Genomic DNA, 24,562 nt, shown 5'->3' on the forward strand with positions numbered 1-24,562 from the left:
CAGTTTTCAAAGGGAGTGCTTCCAGTTTTTGCCCACTCAGTATGATATTGGTGGTGGGTTTGTCATAAATAGCTCTCGTTATTTTGAGATACGTTCCATCAATACCTAGTTTATTGAGAGTTTTTAGCACGACGGGGTGTTGAATTTTGACAAAGGCCTTTCTGCATCTATTGAGATAATGTTTTGGTTTTTGTCATTAGTTCTGTTTATGTGATGGTTTACGTTTATTGATTTGCGTATGTTGAACCAGCCTTGCATCCCAGGGATGAAGCCAACTTGATTGTGGTAGATAAGCTTTTTGATGTGCTGCTGAATTTGGTTTGCCAGCATTTTATTGAGGATTTTTGCATTGATGTTCATCAAAAATATTGGCCTGAAATTTTCTTTTTTTGTTGTGTTTCTGCCAGGTTTTGGTATCAGTATGATGCTGGCCTCATAAAATGAGTTAGGGAGGATTCCCTCTTTTTCTGTTGTTTGGAATAGTTTCAGAAGGAATGGTACCAGCTCCTCTTTGTACCTCTGGTGGAATTCAGCTGTTAATCCATCTGGTCCTGGACTTTTTTTGGTTGGTATGCTATTAATTGCTGCCTCAATTTCAGAACTTGTTATTGGTCTATTCAGGGATTCGACTTCTTCCTGGTTTAGCCTTGGGAGGTTGTATGTGTCCGGGAATTTATCCATTTCTTCTAGATTTTCTAGTTTATTCGCCTAGAGGTGTTTATAGCGTTCTCTGATGGTAGTCTGTATTTCTGTGGGATTGGGGGTAATATCCCCTTTATCATTTTTTATTGCATCTATTTGAATCTTCTCTCTTTTCTTATTTATTGGTCTGGCTAGAGGTCTATCTATTTTGTTGATCTTTTCAAAAAACCAGCTCCTGGTTTCATTGGTTCATTGATTTTTTTTGAAGAATTTTTCGTGTCTCTATCTCCTTCAGTTCTGCTCTGATCTTAGTTATTTCTTGTCTTCTGCTAGCTTTTGAATTTGTTTGCTGTTGCTTCTCCAGTTCTTTTAATTTTGATGTTAGGGTGTCAATTTTAGATCTTTCCTGCTTTCTCTTGTAGGCATTTAGTGCTATAAAGCTCCCTCTACACACTGCTTTAAATGTGTCCCAGAGATTCTGGTATGTTGTGTCTTCATTCTCGTTGGTTTCAAAGAACATCTTTATTTCTGCCTTCATTTCATTATTTACCCAGTAGTCATTCTGGAGCAGGTTGTTCAGTTTCTATGTAGTTGTGCGGTTTTGAGTGAGTTTCTTAATCCTGAGTTCTAATTTGATTGCACTGTGGTCTGAGAGTCTGTTATGATTTTTATTCTTTTGCATTTGCTGAGGAGTGTTTCACTTCCAGTTACGTGGCCAATTTTATAATAAGTGCAGTGCACTGCTGAGAAGAATGTATATTCTGTTGATTTGGGGTGGAGAGTTCTGTAGATATCTATTAGGTCCTCTTGATCCAGAACTGAGTTCAAGTCCTGAATATCTTTGTTAATTTTCTGTTTTGTTTATCTGTCTAATATTGACAGTGGCGTGTTAAAATCTCCCACTATTATTGTGTGGGAGTCTAAGTGTCTTTGTAGGTCTCTGAGAACTTGCTTTATGAGTCCGGGTGCTCCTGTATTGGGTGCATCTATATTGAGGATAATTAGCTCTTGTTGCATTGATTCCTTTACCATTATGTAACGCCCTTCTTTGTCTCTTTTGATCTTTGTTAAAGTATGTTTTGGATTAGGATTGCAACTCCTGCTTCTTTTTGCTTTCCATTTGCTTGGTAAATATTCCTCCATCCCTGTATTTTGAGCCTATGTGTGTCTTTGCACGTGAGATGGGTCTCCTAAATACAGCACACCGATGGGTCTTGACTCTTTATCCAATTTGCCAGTCTGTGTCTTTTAATTGGGGCATTTAGTACGTTTACATTTAAGGTTAATATTGTTATGTGTGAATTTGACCCTGTCATTATTTTGCCCATTAGTTAACGCAGTTTCTTCATAGTGTTGATGGTCTTTACAATTTGGTATGTTTTTGCAGTGGCTGGTACCAGTTTTTCCTTTCTATGTTTAGTGCTTCCTTCTAGAGCTCTTGTAAGGCAGGACCTGGTGGTGACAAAATCTCTCAGCATTTGCTTGTCTGTAAAGGACTTTATTTCTCCTTTGCTTATGAAGCTTAGTATGGTTGGATATGAAATTCTGGGTTGAAAATTGTTTTCTTTAAGAATGTTGAATATTGACCCCTAGTCTCTTCTGGCTTATAGGGTTTCTGCAGAGAGATCTGCTGTTATTCTGATGGGCTTCCCTTTGTGGGTAACTCAACCTTTCTCTCTGTCTGCCTTTAACATTTTTTCCTTCATTTCGGTCTTGGTGAATCTGATGATAATGTGTCTTGGGGTTACTCTTCTCAAAGAGTATCTTTGTGGTGCTTTCTATATTTCCTGAATTTGAATGTTGGCCTGTCTTGCTAGGTTGGGGAAGTTCTCCTGGGTAATATCCTGCAGAATGTTTTCCAACTTGGTTCCATTTTCCCTATCACTTTCAGGTACACCAGTCGAATGCAGATTTGGTCTTTTCATCTACTCCATATTTCTTGGAGGCTTTATTCTTTCCTTTTTTTTCTTCTTTCTCTAATCTTGTCTTCTCACTTCATTTCATTAAGTTGGTCTTCAGTCTCTGATATCCTTTCTTCTGCTTGATTGATTCGGCTGTTGATACTTGTGTGTGCTTCACAAAGTTCTCATGGTGTGTTTTTCAGCTCCGTCAGGTCATTTATAGTCTTCTCCAAACTGGTTATTCTAATTAGCAATTCGTCTAACCTTTTTGCAAAGTTCTTAGCTTCCTTGCATTGGGGTAGAACATGCTCCTTTAGCTTGGAGGAGTTAGTTATTACCCACCTTCCAAAGCCTACTTCTGTCAGTTCGTCAAACTCATTCTCCATCCAATTTTGTTCCCTTGCTGGCGAGGAGTTGTGATCCTTTGGAGGAGAAGTGGTGTTCTGGTTTTTGGAATTTTCAGCGTTTTTGTACTGGTTTCTCCCCATCTTTGTGGATTCATCTACCTTTGGACTTTGATGTTGGTGACCTTTGGATGGAGTCTTTGAGTGGACGTGCTATTCCTTTCTGTTTGTTAGTTTTCCTTCTGACAGTCAGGCCCCTCTGCTGTAGGTCTGCTGGAATTTGTTGGAGGTCCACTCCAGACCCTGCTTGCCTGAATTTCATCAGTGGAGGCTGCAGAACAGCAAAGATTGCTGCCTGTTCTTTCCTCTGGAAGTTTCATCCCAGAGGGGCACCTGCCAGATGCCAGCCAGAGCTCTCCTGTATGAAGTGTCTGTCGGCCCATACTGGGAGGTGTCTCCCAATCAGGATGCATGGAGGTCAGGGACCCACTTGAGGAGGCAGTCTGACCCTTACCAGAGCTCATACGCTGTGCTGGGAGGTCCACTGCTCTCTTCAGAGCCATCAGGCAGGAACGTTTAAGTCTGCTGAAGCTGTACAGCCACCCCTTCCCCCAGATGCTCTGTCCCAGGGAGATGGGGGTTTTATCTGTAAGTCCCTGACTGGGGCTGCTGCCTTTCTTTCAGAGATGGCCTGCCCAGAGAGGAGAAATCTGGCAGTCTGGCCATCGCAGCCTTACTGAGCTGCAGTGTGCTTCTCAGGCTCCTGAACATCTTGTTTGGTGGAATACTCAACATCCATATAAAACATAAATGCAAATTTATGTGGATTATGAAAAGATATCCAAGTTGTATTGTTATATGGGGAAAAGCAGTTTACATACAGCATGAATATTTAGATTCCGTGTGTGCATGTGACACATAGAGAAACATCTGGAAGGATGTGAATCACAGTGTTAGGTAGAGAAAAAAATAGTGCTTATCTCTACAGCATGAGAATTTGGGTGATTTTTTTTTTTTTACTCTGATGGAGATTTTTAATGTAATTCTTTGTTGTTCGAAAGTTTTACATTGAACATTTGTTACTTTAAAATTAAGGGGAAACATTTCTATTTTGAGAAGAACCTGATTGAATTGTGTTGTTTTGAAAAAGAAGTTCACTTTTAGAATTTTAGGCAACAGGAGAGGATGTTGTCCATCAGGGGCCACCCTTCTTGGCACCTTTGTAAAGCGGACAAACACCTTCATACTTTCATGTATGAAGACACTTTCTTCCTGCAGCAGCATGGCCTTGTAAATGAAGGGAATGGGCTTTCTTACTCTTTCTTCCATTTCATTTGTATATGTCACTGTGATGTCATTGCCATAATTTTTTCTTCTCTGGTTTTATTTTTCAGGAAGATTTCGATGTCGATCATTTTGTGTCTGACTGTAGGAAGCGGGTCCAGCTGGAAGAACTGAGAGATGACCTGGAGCTCTACTATAAACTTCTTAAAACAGCCATGGTCGAACTCATCAACAAGGATTATGCAGATTTTGTCAATCTTTCAACAAACCTGGTAAACTTTAAATCCACAGTCCCATTTACACACATACAATTTCTTTCTCACTCATACTTATTCTTAGAAGTGTTGTGTGTTTTTAGAAACCTTTTAGTTGATGTCCTCACAGAAATTTGAAGAGATCACTAATCTCATCAATAAAATAACCAAACTTTCTTGATATACAATTTTGCTTTTTTACTTATTTAAGACTATTCTAAATTGAATATTTTTTGAATTTGATATTATTAAAAAGCAAAGGCTAGTAATAGCAGAGTGGTTGTTTTTGTTAGCTGCTGATTACTGTGAAATCTCTCTGGTTTAGACCAATTTGCAAGAGCAAATATCAGCTGTTCTTAAGGAAATGTTTAATTTACTTTCAGATACATATGCGAGCCAGAGCTAGATTCAGAGAACATTGGCCAATATTGATCTTTAGGAGGCTTGGTTTTATAAAATGTAAGAATAGTTTGCCATGAGCTGTCAGCTGTTTATGAAAGTAGGTTAGAAGTGCTTATGTTTTAATACTCCCAAAGTTTGCCTTTTGGTCATCCTGTTCCTATTTTATTTTACTTTTAAAACTCTCTCCAAAGAAGTACAGAAAGTAACCATCTCCATGGAAACTTTAAGAAGCATTAAAATTAATGAGCCATATTTGCATTTGGGAAATGTACATCTAAGATAAATGTTGTAGTGGGATTAGAAACCTAGAAATTTTTATTTCCATTCTATTTCATTTGGATTTTTCTCAAGGGTTATAATGGTTAGGACAGATAGAGTCCTTGAGACTTCCACATCAGCTGGTTGAATATTATAAATTACAGACGGATAGCTCTTTATCTCCAGTTAAAATTTCTCAAATTCATTAAAATATTTTATTCAGAGGCAAATTGTGCCTAAGAAAGCTTTTATTTATTATGACTTCTTTTATTTTTATAGTTTTCATGTACATCAAAGGTTTTTTCACATTCTATCAACAATATTTATTGTAAAATAACATGTTATTTAGTTACTTAGCAATATATGGTTGTTCGTTTTGTTGTACAGAAAGAATAACGTAAGTCTAGCACTGCATTAATCATTAAATAAATACTTAGCGATTACTCTTGATTGTGAAGTGTGTGTGCCAACATGATCTCTGCCTTTAGGTTGGCATGGACAAAGCCCTCAACCAGCTTTCTGTGCCTTTGGGACAATTACGAGAAGAGGTTCTGGTAAGTTTCCCAAATAACATTAAACAGTTTACCATAAAGCATGATATGCTTGTTTGCCCCTCCAAAAAAGAATTCCTTTAGATTGTTGTTTTTTGTTTTTTGAATGTTTAGTAATTATAATACCCTCGGAAAAGTTGTAAATCATTCTCTATTTTTTGCATGTGATACTATAACCAAAAAAATTTATGTTTGATTTGAAGATGACAGATTCTTGGAGTAGATAGCTTTAAAATGTTGGGGGAGGAGAAGGCTGTTTGAAAACTCAACTTGTTACCGTCAGCTCACTCATATGTAGGTAGTCACTAATTTAAGAATAGCTTCTATTTTTAAAATTTATAGTTTTACAAATATTTTCTCAAATAATATTTTATATATTGTTAGGTTCCTAGACTATCCACAGAAGCTCTTTAAACCCTAATGTGACTGAAGGATAATATACAATTAATATAATAACTAATTGTATTTATTTTAATGTTCCTGTGAGATAATGTCTGCTGTGAGTTGGGACTCCCATGTCTAAGCCATTGGAGACAGGGACTCCATCCGGATGAACAGTAGAGAAGGAAGTTTTAGCATCATTTTCAACAGAAAAGTGTGCTACCCTGTCCTGTCCCTGCTGGTCCACCCCACAGTCTGTGTCAGGCACCGTGACTTCCATGCTGTCTTAGCCTTGAGGAGCTGTCATAAACTTGGTTCATTGCACCATTATTACCTGTGTATGTCACCACTAGATCATGCGCAGCTTGTGTAGCCTTATGCACTTAGCCCCTAAGACAGTCCCTGGCACATAGTAGGCTCACAGTAGGTGACATACGTAAACAGTGCATGTGTAGTGCTGAAAAAAAAAAGGCAGAATAATAGCAATGTCAGTGTTTAGAAATCCATAGGAATGGCAGGCAAGAAATAATCCTTAAAAGAGAGGTCTCGAGTTGTGCCTTGAACTAGCAAATATTTTCAGATGTTTGTGTCTTGTTTGATTTTTTCAAAAAGCTTTTAAAGTACTTCTTGGCGTGGAAGGAAAATTGTTTTTGTGATCCACTGTTGGATTCCACACTCTGGGTGGCTTTTACATGGCTCTTGGGTGGCTCTCCTGCCTTCTTTTCAGTGTACCTCTTCCTACCCCCAGCCTTGGAGTTAGGGTGTTTTCCGAGCCTCAGTCCTCAGCCTTCTCCTCTCCTCTCCTCTCCTGTCCTGTCCTCTCCAAATTGCCTCCCATGGAGGTGGATTCACTTTCCTGAATTCTGCTCTGTCATTGTTGACTGCTCTCTCACCTGCAGGCTCTAGTCTTTACCTTGCCTCCTGCTAGCACCATATGCTCTCCCACTTTCCACAGCTGTCTCTATAGCCATCTTTTTCCTGATTGGTTTAGCAATAGACCTGTTCTTCCTTTTTGACCTCCAACTCATGAAACTACTCTGTGAGATTCTGCAGTCATTGAGAAATGAGACTATTTCTTTTTCACCATTGCATCCTCACTGGCTTGCACAATAGCTGACATTTAATAGGTATTTCATAACATTTGTGGGATGAATTAATTCACTTTTCTATAGAATTTTTGTGATTTCTCTAGTTTATTCTAGTTTTTCCATTACTTTCATTTTGGCCCTAATTTCTGATTAATTCATTAACTTCTGGACATGCTTCTCCACCTATTACCTCTCCCTTTTCCTTGCCTCCTGTTCTTGACTTCTTGATTCTGAATTTTCCCAAAACAACTTTTTCGTGATATATTAGTACTTAAAATGTGTAGAATCTAGTCTAAAGGTATTATCTGGTCATAGCCCTCTTGAATTAACCCTTCCTGTTTTATTCCTACTTTTGCCCAAATTGAAGCCTGCAGTTACCCCTGGATGTATTCCTCACTGGTTCTGAAATATGTCATAACTGTTCTATCTTCCTGCCTTGTCTTCTGATAATCTTCTCTCTATGCTTGTCAGCATCCACAAATTTCTAGAATCTACCTCAAGTCTCATCTCCTCCACCAGACACCCTTATACTTTGACTCAGGTTATCCTTTCTTTACCCTGACCACCTGTGATGCTCATTGTATATATATTAATTTTCTTTTGGCAGCCGATCCTGCATGACCTTGGCTTTATATGTCATTTTCCCCCTAAATCTTGAGACACAAATAGCAATTGTGTCTAATATTTTGTAATTTGTCAATATCTGTGTAATACTGGCCTATAGGTGTTAAGTCCTGTGGAATTGAATTAAATGTGTAAATTTCACAATGTTATGAAACAATCTCTGCAGTACTTTTTTTTTTTTCTTTTAAAGAGCCTTAGATCATCTGTCAGTGAAGGAATTCGGGCAGTTGATGAACGAGTGTCTAAACAAGAGGACATTAGGAAAAAAAAGGTATACTCAAATATTATAATATTAAAGCATTGATTCACTGTAGCACCTTGTAGTAACAAGCACTTTCAGGCATACGGTGTGATTTACTCTTCTTGATACCTTTGCAGAGAGGAGCGTGATGTCTCTCTGTTTATATTAAAGTGTTTTCTAAATGTATTTATTAGATGTATTTGTGTATTTATTTTTCTTTTGATAACTTTAGTACCCAAGCACACTTTTAAAAATCTCAAGGGAGAAAAGCCTATTTTAGAGATCTTCTGTGTAACTCTCCTTTAGATCCCTTCTCAGCTTTTGTCCATAGATTCAAGAATGTAGTGCATTGCTGGAAAAGATTGTCCACTTCATGAGAGAGGGGATTTTTGCCTGTTTTATCCACTTATATTCCCAATGTATAGAAGAATGTCTTGGTTCATGATAGATGCTTTGTAACTATGTATTTAATGAATGACTTTATTTTTGTTATTTTAACAATGAGTTTTTATAATGTTCCCTGATAATAATATCTGCCTTGTGTAATAAATGTCTTTAATAAATTGGCACTTAGGTTTATCGGTATATCATGCACATGTAAAGGAAGAGGACAAATATGATTGGAAACTAAAAACATGAAAAAAGGATCTTAAGAACATAAATGTAGTACCAAAATAAAGGTTTATTTAAGATGGGGAAAAGAGGCCAGGTGTAATGGCTCACACCTGTAATCTCAGCAGTTTGAGAGACTGAGGCAGGCAGATCGCTTGAGCTCAGGACTTTGAGAACAGCCTGGGCAACATAGCGAAACCCTGTCTTTACAAATAATACAAAACAGCCAGATGTGATGGTGTGTGCCTGTAGTCCCAGCTACTTGGGAGGCTGAGGTGGGAGGATCACTTGAGCCTGGGAAGTTGAGGCTGCAGTGAGTCAAGATCACAGCACTGCACTCCAGCCTGGGTGATAGAGCGAGACCCTGTCCTTAAAAAGATGGAGAAAAGAAAGAGGGAATAAGGATATACTATAAGAAACAAAAAAATAAGTTTTTTTAAATTCTAAAATTGTGATACAATGTTGAAATATGTTTGTTCCAGAAAGCCAAAAGATTTGCATTCTTGGGAATTTAGTGTTATGTAGAAATGCTAAAAATGTAGAATGCTATAGGTAATTTTACACTGACTTTTGACTTTGTATTTTCCTGCACTTAGGATGACAAAATAAGATAATTAAGATTAAACATGACAATAGCTCTATTCTTAATTTTTATTTATAGATGTGTGTATTGAGGCTTATACAAGTTATTCGATCAGTTGAGAAAATTGAAAAAATCTTAAACTCTCAAAGTTCTAAAGAAACATCTGCACTAGAAGCAAGCAGGTAAGTATTTTTCACTAAATAACTCATAAATTAATACTTTACATCCAGCGTAAAAATTTTTTTAGTTAGAACTCATTTTTGATAAAGAAGAAAATCCCAGACTGTGGCTTAGTGTTTTTAAATGTAGCTCAAGCAAAGCAGAGTGCATGAAATGGTAAAGCTTATACTTGTTATTATATAGCCTTGATGGTCGTATATAGCCTTGATGGTCGTATTATATAGCCTTGAAAGGTTCCAACATGGCACCTTTCAGGGAGTCAGAGAGCGTGTACTTTCTGTGGAAGGTTTTTATTATTGAAATTGCCTTACCCATGGACTAGTAAAATTCCTGTTGACTTGTAAGGTGTGGAATAGCAGTCATCTTAGATTATTTAGACAGGCCCAGAGTATTCCAGTTGATGTATCTTGAGGTTCAAAATGCATGAGTGTTATATCATTAAGAGATAGTACAGGACACATTTCACTGAAATTTATAAACAGCAAAGAAAAAGCTGATGAAATAAACAAAAGATGACGGTTTCCTTTGTTATACTGTAGTGTCTTATTATCTTCCCACACTGAATTTAAAATCAGTCAGGTCGCTGAGTGACTCAGAAAATGAATTGAATGGATCATTATGAACACGAATGGGAAGCCCCATGGTGCAGTGGAAAGAGCATGGGCTTATGTTGCTTGTACCAGCTGGGTAGCTTGAGTCAGGTTACTTCACTCTGTGTCTTGGTATTGTCATCTCTCATATAAGGCTAATAGGAACTTCACTTGCAGGATTGGTAGCCATAGAGTAGACCCTCATACATGTCTAGTTCGGGCCTAACGCAAGCATCTCTGAAAGCCATGTTGATAGCCATCGTATTTTTCCTTGACTAATATGGGATAAGCTACAGGAAAACCAACCAGGACCAAATGGAATATACCTACAGTTCAAAGTCCTGATCATACTATCAAGACAAGTTGGATTTCTTAATTTTAGGATTTAGGATCCTTAAATTCTTAAATTTAGGATTTCAGAATTTTAGATTTGGAGAGACTGTAGAAACAGTATGCTCTGTATCTCTCATTTTATAGATAGGGAGATGAGGCATCTGAAAAGGAAATTATTCTCATGTCCTAGGTCTCTACTTTCTTTCCTGATCGAGATGTGTAAATAAGTGGTCAATCGCTGCCATCTTTTTTCTTCAGCATGTAGTACTTGTGCTTCTGTCCCTTCTGTTCCCCTTCATCTGCACTCATCAGAGTCCCTGTCAGTGTCAGTTCTGAGAGAACCAGTGGAGCCCTGTTCGACTAACTGCTCTGCTTCTGTCTTCCACTCAACAGCGTTGACAGCCACTCCCAACTGTGTCCTCACCCAGCATCTGTGATACCTGCCTCCCCGTTTTCTTTTCCTCCTTCCTTATTCCTATTCTGTTCCTTTGATGGACTCCACTGCCCTTTTTCATGCCAGCTTTCTCCAGGGCACTGTTCTTGGCCCTGTGCTCTTGATCAGCACTTTCTGGGTAACCTCATCCAACCCCATAGTTTTAGTGGCCTCCTGGATGCTGATCTCTTTATCTGCAGACGAACTTCTGTAGTCCTCAGACTCATCAGTCTGATGACTGCGGGGAGTCTCGTGGACGTTCTACAGGCACTTCACATTCATCATGTTGAAAACTGAGCTCTCATCTTCTTTCCCTGCCTCCGCCAGCAAAAACATTTTACTCCTCCCTTTGATTCCTTGTCTTAGGAAACAGTGCCTTTATTTCCTTCACTAACCAGGCTAGACATCTTGGGGGAGTCAGTGTCTCCTTTTTTTCCCTTCATCTCCTTCTTTCATTCACTAGGCAAGCCCTGGAGAGTCTGCTGCTCTAGCATCTCTGAGATTGAGAAATGTCTGCCTCTCCCTCTCGGTTCTTCCATTGCCTCGTTTCAGGCAGTGGCCTCCTGACTGACCTCTCATTTTCTCTAGGACAACTAACTCTGTAGCTGTCAAATGGATCTTTCAGATTTGTCTAATCACATCTTACTGTGTGATTGGGAAACAATGGTTTCCTAGTGTTTTTAGGGTAAATCTTAAACTCCTAAGCTGCTCCTTGCCATTTCTGTATTCTTCACTAAAGCTATTCGGAACTACTTGTGGTTCCCTGACTGCCCTGAACATTGCTGACTTATGCTTCCTTAATTTTACTATGTATGGCCATTTATTGTACTAAAAGCCCTTCCTTTAACTTCCACCTCCCTTTTACATGCCTGATTTCTCTTTATTCCATCCAAATCTAGCCCAAAACATGCTTAAAGTATGGAAAGGTTCAAAATACTATGCTAAGTGGAAAAAAAGCAGGTTATAAAACGATACAGATTTGTTATGTAAAATTTATTCTTGTCTCTTGTATGGGATACTGTTGATCCCTTCTGCTTTCTTTAAACCTGTCTCACTCAGTTCTGTGAGAGAAAGTATAAACAAGACACTGCAAGAGTTCCCTTCCATAAAGCTCACTTACAAGACCACCTCTTTTAGGAAGTCGTCCCTGACCTTTCAGATTTAGATGCTCCATCTCCATGCATTCATCAGGCCTCCGGGTCATCCATCAGACAACTTACGGTTGAGACTGGAACTGTTGATTGACTTGCATGCCTTCTCCATCAGTCTGTAAGGTCCCTGACATCTTTATATCCACAGTGTCTGGAACTAGTAGGTACCTAAGAAAAGATATCAAATGTCCCCCACTAGTGGAGAATAGGCTTCTGATTACCTCAGTGATGTCTGTTTCTAGACATACTCTTATATTATTGTATTATATTCAATATGTTATATTCAGTATAATAGACACTGCACTCTTCCTTGCTCTGAACCATCTTTGAGGAGCTTTTCTTAAATTCAGATCTGCAAATCTGAGCTGTAGAGAAGGTAAAACCAGGGCAATATTACTGAATAGTAGATATACCATGCTTGTTAAGCCAAGGAACATTCAGATAATTTATAAATAATCAATTCACACGAGATTATTCAGGAAAGAGTTAGGGATATTCAAGAAAGAGTTAACCTTTTTGGTTGGTCACGCTGGGTAGCTCCTGTTCCTCTAAACTAGTTTGGATGCTACAAATGCAGAACTGGGTAGACCACTGACACTCTCAGTGCAGCATTTTCTGTGTCCTTATGATGTGGGCATTTTTCCTCACTCACTGATGAACCATCAGTGTACACAGGATGCCTCAGTATACACAGCGGGTGATTATACCTTTATACTTCTCCTCTGCTATTTTACTTCTTTTTGAGTGACATTGACACTTGATAATATGTTTGGGGGGGAAAAGTACATTTATTATATTTTGTGCCAGATATGTAAAGAATGCCCTGTCACTAGGACCCAGAACATACAGGTTGACAGCTGTTGCTGTTTGGTAAATGTAACTTTAAAGTAAGTCATTACTATTTAAATTTAAAAGAAGATATTTTGAGATATTTATTCCTGCTGGAGGGTCAGTGTCATTTATTGAGGAGACAAATGTATTTGGTATTTTAAAATATTTAGAGGTATTTTAGCAAGGGGAGTGAGGCAAGCAGAGAAGTAGAAAGGATCCAGCTATAAGAAATGGGATGGAAAGAGAAAGAAACGATAAGGAGGGAGAGGGGAAAGGTGGGGGGTGGGAGGAAGAGGGAAGAAGAAGGGAGGTTGAAGCTGAAGAAGAAGGTTATGAATGGGAGGGCTTGGAGTCAGTGGCAGAAACATGTAATTGCATGCACACAGGCCTGGCCAGCCCTGTTGCTGTCTGGTTCCTGGGGGTCAAAGCCAGGCAGCAGCAGCAGCTTGTACTCAACAGATTCCCCAGTGCACTTGGAACATGCTGTGCATATGGCTCCTGGGGAACATTGACTGATGGCACAAAAGACGCTTTAGCTTTCACCTCGTAACAAGGTGGCCATGTAAAACACTTTGACAAAAGTCAAAATATAGTGGGTGTGAAAGCCTCTCACTGCCAGGTAGGTGTGTGATGTATTCTCGTGGAAATAGAGACCTTAGGGATTACACTTCTATAATTGTTTTCTCTACTAGCCCCCTTTTGACCGGACAAATTTTGGAGAGAATTGCCACAGAATTTAATCAGTTACAGTTTCATGCTGTTCAAAGCAAAGGCATGCCTCTTTTGGACAAAGTAAGACCGGTAAGTGTTGTTTTGGATTTCCACAGTTTAGTGTTTAGGAACTTGCTAAATAATTCTGGTTTAAATTAGTAATATTGTTGATCTAAGGGTTTTGAACCTAGCCTTGCATTTTTTTTTCAATTTTTAATTTTCAGGGCCCCAGCTTCCTAAGTGTCACACATTATAGATTTTGTGTAAAGACTCAGTCACATTTTCCAGATGATAAGAGTAAAATTAATTCTGAATTTCATGGAATTGGACATATTATATGATGTAGACAATTAATTTATCCAAAGCTCTTAATTGGATTTTAAATCCATGATGTTTCCTAAAGATTGACTCTGTAGCTTAAGAGGAAGATAATTTTTTTCTCATTCTGTAATTCTGTCTAAATTCTTTGATGAAGCAGAAATTTACTTATAAAGAGATTGGGGTGGGGGGGTTCATTGTTATCTCCAGGAAAAGTTATTATTTTGATTTTATATATGTCATCATCTATTGGTGTAAGAGGCTCGTTATGTGTCTATTCGCAGTTTCAGAAATTGCTCCAACTAGAGCTTTTTTTACTTACCCACCTTTTCTTGCAGCGTATAGCTGGCATTACAGCCATGTTACAGCAGTCACTGGAAGGCCTCCTATTAGAAGGCCTTCAGACGTCTGATGTCGACATAATACGGCACTGCTTGCGGACTTACGCCACGATTGACAAGACACGGGACGCGGAGGCCTTAGTTGGCCAAGTACTAGTGAAACCATACATAGACGAGGTCTGTGCACCTCCTTCAACAAACATTCATGAGCTTCTGCTCTGTCTTTGACTCTTTACTGGGTGTGAGGAAGATAAGAAGAGAGAACAGAGATCTTTCTGGAAAGATTCTCAGTTCCTACAGTACCAGCTGTAAGGAAGGCTTGGTCCCCATGGGTTACAGTTGGGAAGTAATGTTACAATGCCAGGAATTGGGCATGCCCTCTCAGGTGTCCTAGCAGTGCTGTGGCTCAGGCTTCAAGGGCAACATTCTCACCTAGGGAGAAGGTGTGCATCCACGGGTTTTTAGGTCAATTTCATGGCAGGCAATTGTTCCTCAGTAGTTGTTAAAAGAATGTTTTCAAACCACTGGTCTTATGGGTGGACTAAGCAGGGTGGACAATTAAGCAGTGACAACACTGCAGTGTACGAGGAAGGTGCAGAGAGTGCTGTGAGCGTGGAAAGGTGTGTGAGTGGGGTAGACAGTGGCACCCTCAAGTCTTCAGGGAATAAATGACATTTGGCCCAAGTCTTGAAAAATACGGAGGAGTTTGCTGGACGGGGAAGGCGACAGGAGGAATATTCAAAGATCAAGGGCTTTTATAACAAATTAGCTGGGTAATACCTTAAATCTAGAACTTGGCTATGCAGTATCCTTCACCTATTAGGATATAGCTAAAATACAGGAAGTAAGTGTATCCCGCTTCTGAGCAGCCAGAGTATAGATTGTGCCATATAAAGTTGCTGATACTCAGCAGTTTCTGACATGCAAAAACAGCAGCTTCGTCTGCTTCAGACTGAGAGAAGTCACTGAGCCCATCCTCAGCATTCGGGGACTTGCCTCCAGTGACCTGTCAGTGTGAATGTTCTGACTGTTGTTAGTAAATACAAAGATTATACTCACATGATTTCAGGGTGAAAGTCTTTTATTTTTTAAAATGGAAAGTTGACACTCCCAATGATAAAAGTTAAATTTAGGGACTAATTTTAATAATTATTTTGGCCTCGTTAAGATTACTAAAAATAAATAATCTTTCAGTTCTGTTTATATCCTGTTATATTCCATAGCTGTCTCTATGGGAGTGAAAAAATTACGTACATTATTTCTTTGTCAATAAGTGAAAATTTGTATGTGTGTGGTTTGGGGGGCAGGGTCTCACTCTGTCGCCCAGGCTGGAGTGCAGTGGCATGATCATGGCTCACTGTAGCCTCAACCTCCTGGGCTCAAGCAGTCCTCCCACCTCAGCCTCCCAAGTAGCTGGAACTACAGGTACACACCACCATGCCTGGCTAATGGTTTTTTTTGTATTTTTTGTAGAGACGAGGTTTTGCCATGTTGTCCAAACTGATCTTGAACTCCTAAGCTCAAGTGATCTGCCTGCCTTGGTCACCCAAAGTGCTGGAATTATAGGCATGAGCCACCGTGCCCAACCAATGAAAATATTTTAGTCACTCATCTATTCCTTTTTCACTGAACTGAATATAGTATGCTAAATTCAAGAAATATTTGAACTTTCAGTGGCATATTAAATTCAGTAGCCACATTATGTTTTATTTAAACTCAGCTTATCTTGTCATATCATTCTTGACTCCCAATTTTATCACAAAAAATAAAATAATAAACTAATATATTTTCTATCTTTCTCTGCCTCAAACCCTTCCCTAATCTGCATGATGGTAGAAGAAAAGGCCAGGATAAAGACAGTGAGGAGTTGCAGTGGAGAATCGTGTGCTCTGCTTTAAATTGTTTTTTAAAAAGGTGTTACTTTATTTTCAAACTCACAGGGAAGCAGAAGAGAGTGCATGGTTTATCAGCCCATGTCTCACCAACAGTCGTAATTGTGCAGCCAAATCCGAGGAACTAGTTTTGAATGTGGCCTGTTATTTACTTTATTGTTTAGAAAATATGTCACAGGGAGGAGGGTGAGCATGAGGAAGCAGATTTGTAAAGTTTTCTTTATTGTTTTCTCTGAAATATATAGTTTGTACTTCCCTTTAAAATGCTTTTTTTAAAAAATGATACTCTTTTGATAGGTGATTATAGAGCAGTTTGTTGAATCTCATCCCAATGGCCTTCAGGTCATGTATAATAAACTCCTGGAGTTTGTTCCTCACCATTGCCGCCTTCTTCGAGAAGTCACGGGAGGTGCCATCTCCAGGTAATTTAAACGACCCTGTGTGGACCCCCACCTCCCTTTCAGTGACCGCACCTGCTAAGCGCAGGCGCACGACAGACGATGACTGTCTTGTATGAAGTGAATCCATTATGAATCTTGTTATTTCATTGTTTCTACCCATGATATTGTGAGGCAGGTTGCATTAGCCTCATTTCAAAGATGTGGACACTGAGATGAAGCTGAGACTAACGACCACATTTCCAAATCCAAAGTCTAGCCTTTCTTCTCTGCACTTTTTCCTAAATTCAGTTTGAAGTCAGAATTGCTTTCCTTCCATGATTCTAATATGTCATAATCTGTCTATAGATATCAGTTCAGTTTAATTCAACAAGTTTTATGCTAAGTATGAACTCATCTTCAATTTTTCCTCCCTTGGTTCAGTTTCCAAGACTTCCTGATTCTCTTTCATAAATATCCCATTACTTTCACCATTGCCATTGTGCCAGTCCAGGCCTTGTCATCTGCTGTCCACAATAATAGAATCTCCCCACCCTGTCTCCCTACTTCCAGTCTCTCCTTCTCTAAGCTTCTGACTGTCAATTTACCCAGAAATCTGCGATTCATAGATTTCTTCATAAATCTTTAGTGGTTTCTCAGTGCACATGGAGGAAGATCCAGGCTTCTTGAAGCAGGGCGTGAGGCCCTTTTTGTTCTTGCTTGGTAGCTCTCTGCTGGAGAACTCTCTGCCATGGAACTTTCCCTCCATATCCCTGGACGCTCCAGCCACACAGTGCTAGCTGCCTTTCCCCAGCTCCCTTGTACTCACGTGCTTCTGCGTTTTTCCTCTGCTTGCCTTGCCCTTCCTGTGCCCTTCGTTTTCCTGTCAAACCGCCTCTCCACATGAATCTCCAGCTCAGATACCACCTCCTTCAAGAGACCATCCTTGGCTGGGCGTAGTGGCTCACACCTGTGATCCCGGCACTTCGGGAGGCCAAGGCAGGCAATTTGCTTGAGGCCAGGAGTTCAAGACCAGCCTGGGCAACATGACAAAACCCTGTCTTTAAAAAAAAAAAAAAAAAAAAAAAAACAGTCTTTGTCCTAATGTTCAGCATTCATCATGTCCTGTGGATTGCAGGACGTGTTGCTTTTATGTCTTCTGAGTACTGATTTCCATGTTGCGTTGTGATCACCTCTCCGCTGCTCACACCTTCCCTTGCCTCTTGACGCAGTGTCTTAGAGCTAGCAGCTGCCCAGTTAGTGTTTGCAAAATGAAAGAATTAACTAAGTTTAATGCTCAAAAGGCAAATAAGGTCTCTGTTTTCATGGAGCAAGCAATATATTTGGCCTTGAGTTTTTGTTCTTTGCAGAAATGTGGGGTAATTAGTATGCTGCTTGGCATTTGCAGTACCCTCTCTCTTTCCTCTGTACCACCTAAGATGAAGCCTAGTTTTGCTACTTTTGTTTAGTAATCATAAGGATTTAGTTGGATTTGGGGATAAGAATATAGTAGAAATCATGATGTAAAATGAAGCCATAGATATGAAACAATCAGTCATTAGATTTGACAGAGCCAGTCTGGGTCCAGAGATGTCAAGCTTCAAAGCTTTAGGGGATCTTTTCCACAGTTTTTAGTGTGGGGGAATTCACGTAGAAGGCTTAGAGATTTGAGGAATCTGAACTGTACCTTGCGAGATCATCTTCATCTGCTGCTAGCCCGTCACTGTGTTGCAGGTTCTGTGTATCCCTTTCCTTCCCGTGCTCGGCTCCTGGCTTCAGATTTCCAGCTTGGTGCTTTCCCTGTCACTCTTTTCTTTTATCATGTGCCACCCTTCATGGGCTTTATAACTGGCAACACCAAAACATTCATGATTTCTCCTCCAGAGAATACAGATGAGCTTTTCTAATCCGTCTACTGTTAGTTTTGCAGGTTTTACATTCTGTCTTTGGGGCTTTCATTAGACATTAACTTTGGGAACGAGGAAATGTTGTCATTTAGTAGTGATTATATTATGTATATCTGTAGTTTGGAGTCCTCAATTTTGTGCTTTCTTTCTCCAGATACCTTAACAGAGCCTGCTCTTACTATTATTTGACAGTGTATAATATGTTGTGTGGAATTGGATATATGGGAGGCAGCCATCTTCTTTCCCCTTCCTGGCCCTCCACCCCCACCAGTGATTTCTTAACAATACTTAGGTGAAACTATACTAACAGTATTTGCTAGCTCTTCCTGGACAGTGAAACAAAGCTTCCTTGATAACTTATCTGTCTTGATAATTTTCGTTAAGCAGGAAAATTACAAAAACTTTTAAAAAATTTATTTTAATACTCACCAGAATGTTAAGTCCCATTTTGATATGGCAACTTAGCTACAAAACTCCCAGTTTTGCTAAAATAAGAACATTTATTAAATTGTTTGCCATTTTTAAAAATTACCTTAAAATAGAGCAGAATACACAGTATGAAACAAAGTGGGCAGATTAGTGAAATGGTGTTTGCCTAGAATGGATGTTTACAGGTCTTTGAGTTCGTGAAAGACTTAAGGAATCTCTTTTATTTAACCGTTACCAACATAGGGCTTTTACTATGTGTTAGGCACTATCCTAAGTACTTTACAAATATTAATTCTTATTATGACTTTGTGAAGTTGGTACTATTATCATCACCATTTGAAAGATGAAGAAACCAAAGCACAGAGAAGTTAAATGATTTGCCCACGCTCTAGTATTTGAATCAGGCACACTGGCTCCGAAGCGCATGCTTTTCTCTCAGTGCTGCCTGTCATCTACATTTGGGAATTTGGAATTTAAAGTCTGGTGCTAAACAAAGACAAAATAAGACAAGCACACACACACAAAAAAAATTAATCTATTATCAGATTTTTGTGTCAAGATTTGTGATAAGATTTCACATTTGATAGTCATAGAATTTTAGAACTGAAAGTAATCTTAGAGATAGCTTAGTAAATAAAAGCTGTTATTAATTTATAAATTAGCATAATTTACAATGCTGTATGGTTTATTGGTGTTCAGTAACGTGAAGGTTATTTTTCCTGTAGTATTAGACTACTGTACTTTTTTTCTCCAAGATAGGAGTATAAAGGTGGTGGGAAGTATTTTAGAGGGAAAAGTGTACCAAGGTGATTAGCCTTGAGGTGGAGGAGTCAGGATCCAGGAGATTTGCCGGGTGTGAGGTGAAACTGAGATTAAGGAGTGGAGTAGAAATTTGAGGCTAGAAACAAACTAAATTACAAATATTTTTTTTTTTAAAGTTGAAATAAGTTTTAGACTGCAGATCTTTTGGCAGAAGCAACACAGTGGAAATTTGCTCTTTGTAAATAGATTATGGTGTATTTTACTGAAATGTGCTCTTATTTTACAGTGAAAAAGGCAATACTGTTCCTGGATATGACTTTTTGGTGAATTCTGTCTGGCCACAAATAGTACAAGGATTAGAAGAAAAGTTACCCTCGCTTTTTAATCCTGGGAATCCCGATGCATTTCATGAGGTATCTCTGCCCATCGTCTTGATTCTTGAAGATGTTAACCGGAGACTGGAGAAATATCATGTTCTCTTCTGCTTAGTCTTGGTTCTGTGGTTTATTAAAAATAAAAATTTGAGTTGCTAAGTGAACATTTACCTTAAAACACACACATCACTTTATCCAAAATATGAGCTATGATACTTTCAGGAATAAGAACATTTTCATTTTATAATATAAAGCATAATTAAGTCTAGATACAAGTGTGAGTAGAAATGTACATTATTTTCTTAAAAACATCCTGAGGACCGTTAAAAGCCAGTGTTTTTGCAGTTTTCTGTGAAAAATTAAGTTTGTACATCTCTGCCATATAATTTTGAATGAAAACAAAGAGTACTCATTGGATTTTTTCAAGCAGCAAGTACAAAGGAATTGATTGGATTTTAAAATAGACTATATAAATGTCCTCTATAATTTAAAAAGTTAGAAAGCCCCAATATTTATTTCCTTTTTTAATTTATATTTTATTTTATTATTACTATTACTATTTTTGAAACCGGGTCTTAGTCTGTCGCGCAGGGTGAAGTGCAGTGGCACAATTATAGCTCACTGCAGTCTTTGACTCCTGAACTCAAGCAGTCCTCTCTGCTGCTTCCTGAGTAGCTGGGATTTCAGTGCACACCACCATGCCTGGTCAATTTTTCTTTTCTTCTCTTTTTCTTTTTCTTTTTCTTTTCTTTTATTTTCTTTTCCTTTTCCTTTTCTTTTTCTTTTTCCTTTTCTGTGGAGATGGGTCTCACTGTTGCCCAGGCTGATTTTGAACTCCTGGCCTCATGCAGTCCTTCCCCCTCAACCTCCCAAAGTGCTAGGATTTCAGGTGAGCCCCCATGTCCAGCCCTGTTCCACCCCCGGCTTTTTTCCCCCTTAAAAAAGAAATCATTATTTTAAAGATTTCATGGTTAGGATTTAAAAAGTTAATGTATAAGTTTGTTTTCCTTTGTATCATTTTAAAGGCTCAGCCTCTTGGTACTTTTCTTCCTTCTCCTTCCCTGGATTTTGGTTTTTGGTTTCTTATGCAATGAGATAATCTTTGTCATTTAATTAGGTACTTTATTAAATTTGCAGTGATTCTAATTGTCAATACATTTGACTCTTATTTTGTACTTTCTCTTTGTTCCAGTTTTCTTCCCTTATTTCCTTCCTCCCATCTTTTTTTCCTCCCTTCTTTTTTCACCTTCTTTGTATTTTAGACTTCTGGGGATCTGTTTTCTGTCTTTATTCCATTTTGTCCCCTCTACTAATTTGGAAGTTGTACCCTTTATTTCTGTATATATTCAGTAACCTTAGTGGTTACTTAACAGAATCTAAAGTTGATTGATGTTCTTGAGCTTTCTCCTGGACAATACGCGAACTTAGAGCACATTAACGCCAGCCATCCCTTCTCATAGTATATATTTTTGTTTCCTTGCTCGTACTTCTATTTTTTTTTTTTAATCTTAAAAACTGGGCATTTTTATTGTTTTAAATAGTCATCATCCTCTGGGAATTACCCTACATGTTTGTCATTGCTTACTGTTCCTTTTTGAATGTCAGCTCATCCTTCTTGAATCATTCTTCTGAAATTCATGTTAGAAGACTTTTTAGTAAGGCTCTGTTGATAATAATTTATTTTTTTAAATAATTTCTCAGTTTGCGTTTGTCTGAAAGTAACTGTATTGCTTCTGTTTGTAAGGTCAGTTTGCTGGATATATTAATAGAATTCTCAGCACTTTGAGTATTGTCTTTTGAGTTGCATTATTAAGTTCACTGTTAATTTAATTGTTATTCCTTTGTAGTTAATGCCTTTTTTCTCTGGCTGCTTTTAAGATCTTCTGTGTGACTTTGGTGTGCTAAATAAGTTCTGCTGTGATATGTCCAGTAGAACTTCTTTTTTTTAATTATTATCCTTAGGATTTGATAGGTTTTTCTGAATCTGAGAATTGGTGTCTTTCATCCATTCTGGAAGATTTTTATTTATTATTTCTTCAATTGTGCTTTTCTTTCCTTCCTCCATCATCTCCATCTAGATCTCTTGTTTAGACCGGCTCACCCTATCCTCTGTATTTGCTGCATTCTCGATAATTTCACAGTCTGTCTTACAGGTCACTAATTCCATTCTTAGTTGTATCTAAACTCTTTTCCACCTGCATATTGAGTTTCCAGTTAATTGTTTTTTTTTTTATTTCTGGAGGTTGTATTTGTTCTTTGTCTAGCCTCCCTGGTGAATTTGTTTATTGATTTTTTAAGTGTAGAGAGGCACAAGATAAGCGTAAACAGCCTGGGGCCCAGCAGATTTCCCACAGATAAGACGATACATTGGGAGGTTTACCATCCCAGAAATGCAACTTACCTTATCTCTTGGCAGATTGTCCTATATTACAGTGCATTGAATAAAAGGATTGTGCTGTTTTCAATAAATTTTGTAGCAACAACATTTGTGATTTTAAAAAGTAGGCTTTTAAGGTAGCATAAGGAGAGTGAAATAATGGCTTTAAGCAGTAGCAATTGTAAGCTTTAAGCACTGGCAAATGTAAAGACGCTTTACAATTTGCTCTATGCTTTAGAGACTCATATTGACCATGTTTGGCTCAGGAAATGTTTCAGCTCAGAAATGAACCTTTCCGATAGAACTTGACTTTAGAATTTTAGGCTAATACTTAACGTTTGTGAGTATAGTTTCCAGCAGATAGTATCCATTTATTTCCAGAAATACTTTCAGCTTTAAGCCTTAATGTAACATGTTTCTTGTAAGAGGGAAGTATCTTTATATATATTTTTTTAGCATCCATTATATGCAGAGGTATAGTTTTGTCCCAAAAGGGAAGAATAATCCCGATTTTTGTCTCAACTCTGCACACCTAGACCACCCTCTGGGATAACAGAAGTTTGCCCAAAATCTTTTGAAAGAAATTTAAAGCCTGTAGTTTTTACTACTACAAAATCCTGTCTAAGCACAGACTTTAGCATATTTAGATGAATGGTTTGTTGACCCTGGATTGAGCCCCTTTTAATTGAGAAGAACATAAAAAAGCCAACAGTGTTCTTAGAGCCTGGGGGCTTCGGGAATAAAGTACCCACAAAAGCAACGTGCAGTGCAGTCGCAGTTTTGCTCAACTGACTGACTAGCATTCTGCTTCCTCTACCTCCTAGCTTGTCTTCTGAGCAGGTTCTCTGCGAGCCTCAACAGAAGAAGAAGCATCATTTGTAAAATGGGGGATGATGATGAGGATGATAGCAGTTGCCTTGTGGGGTAGTTTTGTGGATTAAATTAAATAATACAATTCTAAGCACAGTGTGTTGATGATAAATGCTACGAGTTAGCTGCCACTCTTAATGGTTTTGGTACATCTCCCTGTCAGTTTTCATGCTATCTTGTTTATAAAAATGATACGAATACTCACATGGTTCGATTATTTCTCTTCTCTCCCTTTCTTCTTCAGAATTTTCTCCTTCTGTTCTTTCTCCTATGTGAGGCAATGATGAATTATGTCATTTAATCTGCTGTCAATTCAAATTCCAGTGGGCTGGGGTAGGGGGCCCTAGAACATGAGCACTACCATTTAAAGAGCACCAGACTTGGAGTGCCTGGGTCGCAGATGGGCTTTGCCATGGAAGACACGGAAGACATATCACAGAACCACTTTGGGCATTTACGCATCTTTAAATGGGACATTGGAAGGAAGATCTCGCAAGGTCCCTGTTAACTCTAGAAACTGTGATTCTTATGTGTTGAGCTTCTTTATCTTGATTACAGTTTTCAGTACATGCTCCCTGTTCTGGTTAGTTTTCTGATAATGAAAATTTTCCATTTGTTTTTATTTTAGAAATATACCATAAGTATGGATTTTGTCAGAAGATTTGAACGGCAATGTGGATCACAGGCTAGTGTAAAAAGATTAAGAGCACATCCTGCCTATCATAGCTTCAATAATAAGTGGAACTTGCCTGTTTATTTTCAAATAAGGTTGGTCATTTATTCACCGCCACCCCCACCCCCACACCCTTCTAAAACAGAATTTGAATGCCAATTAAGGTTGTTGTGCCAATTAGTGGCTCCTTTTCTCTGATCATTATAATAGGCTTTGGGAGACAAAATTGAAAGTGGAGAAAGATACATAAGAAGTATTATGGTTGCCAAAATCTGACTTGCATGACAAAAACGTAAGTTTTATTTTTTGGTAATTGGAGAGCTCAGAACACAAGAGTTGGAAGGAGCTGACTCCAAGCCCCGCCTCATTCCCACCCACCATGTCCTCATTCATTGTGAAAAGAGAAAGTAGGAGTTATACAGCAGCTCTTTTTTTCCATTTTCCCTGTGTCATCATCTGCCTCAAATAATGAACCTGTCTTACATCTGTTTTTGCTCATCTGAGATACTTGTGGGAATGGGGAAAAGCAGAGCCTTAAGTGTTCTTTGCAGCTGGTTCCATCTATTAGTGTATGAGAAGCCTTGTCATTATTTCGGCTTCGCTTATCATCTTTGTGACATTTGTGCCCTCTATTCTGGAAAATGGTGACATTTTTCTTCCAGGTTTCATGATGATATCACCTTTGTCAATAAGCCATTCTATAAAATACTTGGGGAAATATAGGATGAACCCTTAACATCATACAGTGCATTGGAGAAACAGATGATAATAGCCATTTTTGCAGATTCTCTTGAATGAGGTCATGATATGTTCTTCCATAGAATGGCATTTTACCTGAAATGCTCTTT

At 38.5% G+C, this 24,562-nt stretch overlaps 1 protein-coding gene across 3 annotated transcripts in view; it reads left to right on the forward strand.

Moving 5' to 3' along the window:
* Positions 1-24,562, forward strand: part of COG2 (component of oligomeric golgi complex 2) — a 51,613-nt gene that overhangs the window by 12,585 nt on the left and 14,466 nt on the right. For all 3 annotated transcript variants that reach the window (XM_025400527.1, XM_025400534.1, XM_025400545.1), the window contains exons 2-10: positions 4,282-4,443; positions 5,574-5,639; positions 7,920-8,000; positions 9,244-9,347; positions 13,376-13,484; positions 14,051-14,230; positions 16,243-16,367; positions 19,707-19,833; positions 23,670-23,809. In XM_025400527.1, the coding sequence (XP_025256312.1) occupies positions 4,282-4,443; positions 5,574-5,639; positions 7,920-8,000; positions 9,244-9,347; positions 13,376-13,484; positions 14,051-14,230; positions 16,243-16,367; positions 19,707-19,833; positions 23,670-23,809 (1,094 nt within the window). The remainder of the gene's footprint in view (positions 1-4,281; positions 4,444-5,573; positions 5,640-7,919; positions 8,001-9,243; positions 9,348-13,375; positions 13,485-14,050; positions 14,231-16,242; positions 16,368-19,706; positions 19,834-23,669; positions 23,810-24,562) is intronic.

Source organism: Theropithecus gelada, chromosome 1 (genome assembly GCF_003255815.1).
Source record: "Theropithecus gelada isolate Dixy chromosome 1, Tgel_1.0, whole genome shotgun sequence".
Taxonomy (NCBI): domain Eukaryota; kingdom Metazoa; phylum Chordata; class Mammalia; order Primates; family Cercopithecidae; genus Theropithecus; species Theropithecus gelada.